This window comes from Convolutriloba macropyga, chromosome 3, assembly GCF_964194025.1.
Source record: "Convolutriloba macropyga chromosome 3, txConMacr16.3, whole genome shotgun sequence".
Lineage (NCBI taxonomy): Eukaryota > Metazoa > Xenacoelomorpha > Acoela > Convolutidae > Convolutriloba > Convolutriloba macropyga.
In genome coordinates this window covers 20,096,902-20,102,452 of record NC_134470.1, presented here as the reverse complement: position 1 = coordinate 20,102,452, position 5,551 = coordinate 20,096,902, and the positions used below count along the sequence as shown (strand labels likewise).

Sequence of the window (5,551 nt, the reverse complement as noted above, 5' to 3'; positions counted from 1 at the left end):
TTAAGGCAATGCTAACAATCTAGTTTTCTTTACCCGCAACTGTTGTAAGACTGGTACAATATTTTTAAGCAATTTAGCGATCTGACGAAATCAAAAATAATGAAGCTCAGTTTCCACCCAGAAAACAGGAAATTCTTGAAACTAAATTTGGAGGGCCTGGAAATATTACGTGCCTACAGAAAATTGCCGAGGATTCGAATTATGCAAGTGTTTAATATCACATCTTAACAAATTATGCATGGGAATAAATTTATGATAAACCCCGTTTTTAACAACCATTTTAAAATCCAGATTTGATTTTTCAGGTGAGTTTTTGATTTGACTTAGTTTTTGAAAAAAAAAAATTGTCCGACTCAAATGGTCTGATCAGAACGAGCTGGAATCGGGGTCCTTAACCGGTAAAAGACACAGACCCAAGCGCGCTCTGATAAGACAATTTGAGTCGCACATGGGGGTATATCCCCCCCCCCATTTCAAGGAGAGTTTGAACAAAAATCCTCAATACGTCAAAGAAGTACCTGACATATTTTTGGAGTGCATTTTTATAGGCAGCAACGAATGATCATTTAAATCACAAAAGATATTATGCCACACGTGCAAATTGACACTTTTCTTTTGTCGATTGGAAGTTTAGTTGTGATTCAATCATAAATCCTTTTTGTGACTAAGAAAAATTGATTTTTGTTCATTATTGTTTATGTCGATATCAGTTTTAAGCTAATGGTAACCATTTCTGTCTCCCTAGAAGTTTGCATACGTTCATCCTTGAGGGTTCATATTAATTTGGGATCTTTTACGTACATATTCGTGCCCCTTCCCCAAACTCCCGTCTTTCTCCTAGACGCACGTGATATATTACACAAAATGATCCGCAATGTAATTAAGGACACATTATTATTGAAATGAGGGCTCGCCACGTACTTGAGGGGGAGGGGAGGGAGGATAATGGAGAAATCCAGATGCTCCGTTGAACTATATTTACTGGGTCTCCCGATTATATGGCCCCGCCCAAGTTTAGTGGTCATATAACCTATATCGTGATCGTGGGGACCATCATAGGAAAACCCAATTTACCATACAATTATACGTGCCACAGAGTTGTCTTCATTCTCACTTAGTCAGCACTACCCCCCACCCCCACCCACCCCAGAACGATCCAAGCCATCTATAATCACCTAACCACACGGTCTAAGGTCGTGTACGGGGGTCATGTAGCAGACCACTCAGACCAAAATCAGGAATCCTGGCACTTTCTTGATATGATCTTGATCAGTTTGCCCGTGCAGTAGGCCGTGGCCTGATCAGACTATAATGGGAAAGACCCAAAATTTTTACCGAAAATCAATATAATAGATAGACAGAAACTGGATTAAGAAAACAGAACTTATAGTGTGACGAGAGCAAGAGTGTTTTGAAGTGAAGAACAAGAAGGTAGTGTGCATGTGAGTGTGAAGAGAGTGATGAAAAGCAGTAGTCTACACTTATCAACTGCCCCAGCCAACACTGTCAACACTACTACCTGTTCACACCACTCAGTGTCATCCACCTCGTCCTCTTGTCAAACTTCTAGTGCTGTTGGCAACAACATCAGGAAGTACAATAACAACAACAATACCTCTTTCCACACTCACCTGGATCGTATCAACAGCAACACCATCGCAGGTACATACCAAGCTACCTGTTTGATGAGATGTCGTCCAATTTTTTATCTCATAGAATTCGGATCTGTTCCGTTTGTGCCCCCCCCCAGTACGTTATGCTCCCCCCCCAGTCACAGAGCACGTGCCATTACATAGTAAATCATTATGCAAAAATACGGCACGTGCGTCTGGGGAGGGGAGGAGGAGGGATGATATGCGCCCACTAAGCTGGGGGGGGGGGGGGACAAATTGAAAGGATCCTACGATTCTTATCATTTCTCGGATTTATTTTGTTTTGCCCTCCCCCACCCCAGTGTTTTTTACGCCCCCCCCCGTTACAAATTATATGTTGTTATACAGCACCTTGCTATGTAAATACAGCACCTTGCTATGTAAAAAAGCACGTGCGCCGGGGGGGGGGGCGTAAAAAATATAAGCCCACTAAGCTGAGGGGGGGGGGGGGGGGGGCAAAACAGAAAAATCCCATTTATCATTAGATAATGATCCAGTTTGGCGAATTATTTTTGTATAAGTTTTTATAAGATACCATCAGAACGTCTCAGATCTTGTAAGAATGATCAGACAAACTCTTTGACGTGTACAAATTTTTGTTCCGACCCCCACTTTAGTAGGGAGGGAGCAACTATATACTCAAATGGGTTTTTTTGTTCAGTCAATATTGGCCGATCGATATATTCGTCGTAGAGATTTGTGCGTGATATTATTAAAAAGCACTTTCATACTAGAATATGGAATTATTTTTTGGGTCTTTCCCATTATAGCGCCCCCCATGGAAATAAAACCCCCCATTATGGTATGTTTACCATGATTGGGGGCCTATAGGTTATCTGACCACAAAGCTGGGGGTGCTATAATGGGAAAGACCCATTTTTGAAATTCGTTTCCCACAAGAAGTTATCGAGGTTTAAAGTTTTGAGAGGTGAAAGTGAATATTCGACGTAATTTTTGCAAAAATTTGGCTCAATTTTGCAAATAAAATTTGAACTAAGTTAACATGTTTAACGGTAGAGTGTTATTCTTACCGTTAGAGATAGAAGAACGTTGCTGAATTGTTTGATTGGAGATTTTTTTGGCTAAAAATTTTGATATTTTTAGGCTAAAAATTTTGACATTTTTATTCAAAATGGCACAAAGTATGCTTTTTGTCCAAGTTTCCGAACTTTGCTCAAGTTTGCCGAAATTGGAGACCTAGAAACCGCTGCTAACACAATCTCCATAAACTCCAAAAGAGAGTTACTTGAAATCCGGCGCCCTATAAAAGTCTTCTGGAATTAAAATTTTCCGTTTTGTTTGCAGATTTAACTCAATAACTTTACAAAATTCAGCATTGTTTTTCGACATCGAAATATTTCTGATATAACAAATATAACAATTGCTCTAATTCGCAAAAATTTGAAATACTTGGGTGATTTTTGGATGCGCGCCATAATCAGGGTTAGGTTTGATATCATCATGGAATCTTACAGTCAGAGGTTTCTTAATTTTTATGTTGGTGCTGCCTTTTGTTTCTAATGTATTTGGCCTTTTATTTTTTAATGTTGATTAGTGACAAAATTTTCAATTCACGGCTCTATTAATGACTGCTCCCATTTACGTAAAAATGAGACCAAATGTAGATATAGTATTAAATCTTGTGTTTTGCCTTCTATTGTGATTTTTTTAGTCTGATTACTAATTCGAGCCAATCAAAGCTGCAAATGGCTTCATCAAAAAGTGTCGTTGAACCTCTACAATGCATTTGGTTGTAATCTAATGTCTTTTATAACATTGAATATATTTCTTTTAAGAAAACTTCAATGATTTTTTGTACTTGTCATTTCTGTATCTCCTTTCTGGCATTTTTTAACTTATTCTCCGTAAATACAGGTCAAAGGTTCTTTCGTATAAGATACAAACTAACCTTTGTGGAGGATGTTTTTCAATAAAATCAGTTTTGTGGTTTTGGTACTACTGAGTTTTCATACAAAAATTTTCAATATTTCCTCATGACTGCCCATTTTTGCATATCTTTTTGTTTCTTTTTTTTTAATTGTCACACTTTTTAACAATCTAACTGAAACAACCGCTGCATTTTTTTAATCTTTTTGTTTTCATATCTAATTGTTTTAAGGGCTGCGACACCGTTCTCCTGCCGAATTTTGTATAGTTTGTTTTTAGTTTGCCCTGTATTTGTTGTCGTATGCCAAATATTGGGTTGTAAAAGGTCTCAATGGTCAACTATTACTATAAAATTGAACTCAATAAATGATATCAGTATATCGCTAATGGTTTCATTGACTTTCAAACTATTTTCTTTCTTCCCCTTTTTATTCTGATTTTAGTAATTTACAATTTTATGTCATTTTTGTAATTTACTGTCGTTATTGAGAGTTCTCGTTAGTTTTTCTTTTGAACCAAAAAATATTTTTTGTTTTGGTCGAAATTTTTACCTGATGTCTTCAGGGATTGGAAAAATTGTTTCAGTAGATTTTTGTGAATTTTACAATCTTTTCAATTTTTTAGTCCTTTTTGTTGTGATTTTGATACAGCCGTTTTACAAAAAAAGACTTCTAATATTTTGTAAATTTAGCGGCTTCAACGCTGTGGTGTAGTAAAATTATTGGTGAAATTTTTGAATGCAGCTTCTATGTAATGTTATTTTATGGACTTATGTTTTGTTCGCACTATTAACAGGCGCAATTAGTTTTCGAAGAAGTTGCAAAATTATTTGTCTACGTTTTTAGTTAAAAACATGTTGGTCAGGATTTTTGAAAATTGTATTAAAAAAATTGATTTCTGATCTTATTTCTGTTAACTTGTAGCTCAGTATCTCCATAGACAAATCACATTTCTTATCCATTGACCTGAAAATTGCTCCTTATAACGGTTTGTTTTCTTCAAATACGGTCTGTGTTCTTGTTACACTGAGTTTGTATAAAAAATAGAAATTTTTGCATATTTGCGCTTTTTTGTAGGTGTATGTTTTCTTTTCACATTGTCGCAATAATGGGCGGTCGTGAGGCCATTTGATATAAACGCAATCAACAATTTGTAATGTTCTTTGTGATCAATTGAATGTTTAATTGGCTGGGACCCCGTTTTTTGGGCAAATTTTGAATTTTTCTTTTTGCCTGTTTCTGTCGTTCTTTTTGTACTCGGATGACATATCCTGGATAATGAAAGTTCTCACTCAATCTCTATGCAGGAATAAATGACTCACTCTCTCAATGATTTCAGTTGGTGCATAACTTTTCTCATCACTTTGACATTAATTCTTTTCAAAAAAGCAACGTTTTATTAAACTTTGCTCTTTTGCTCATTTCTTGTCGACTTGTTACCAATTCGCATTGAGGAAAAGTCCCCTTTTTTTTCTAATGAAGGACAGTTTAATCTTCTGTTTTTAAGTTATATTTGATGCCAATTTGATTTAGTTAACAGGGGTTTTTAAAAAATCGACAACCAGTTTTGGTTGCAATTAATATTTGTAATTATTTGCAGATTTGTAGATTGCTCTATTCCTGTGGTAGTCTGTTGACCGATTTGTTATTTTTTTAATCTGTTCCTCATTTGGTAGACAATTGAGTAACAATTGTATTTGAGCGTCGTCGTCGGAACTATAGGTGCGAACGCACATTACCGAGCATCCGTGTTATCTACTAAGATCTTATAAGACAAATTGTATATTTTCCGTTTGCCACCCCTCCCAACCTAGCTTAGTGGGTGCATATTTATTTGCAACCCCAAGATGCATGTGCTTCTTCATTTTTTGTATTATGATTCACGTGCTCTGTAACTAGGGAATACATAACGTATTGGGGGGGGGGGGGGGGCACAAACGGAAAAGATCCTGGGGGCAAAAACGGTAAAGATCGGAAATTTATCTAAGATCTTATCTGACAAATTTAAATGCA

At 36.5% G+C, this 5,551-nt stretch overlaps 1 protein-coding gene across 4 annotated transcripts in view; it reads left to right on the top strand.

The window, feature by feature from the left end:
* The first annotated feature begins 582 nt into the window (after positions 1–582).
* The window catches only part of LOC142336930 (uncharacterized), a 55,210-nt gene continuing 50,241 nt past the window's right edge, over positions 583–5,551 (top strand). For 2 of the 4 annotated variants that reach the window (XM_075385915.1, XM_075385918.1), the window contains exons 1-2: positions 584–723; positions 1,391–1,662. In XM_075385915.1, the coding sequence (XP_075242030.1) occupies positions 1,461–1,662 (202 nt within the window). In that variant the 5' untranslated portion in view covers positions 584–723; positions 1,391–1,460. Of the gene's footprint in view, positions 724–1,374; positions 1,663–5,551 lie in introns of all 4 variants that reach the window. The other 2 variants (XM_075385916.1, XM_075385917.1) reach the window with 2 other exon arrangements.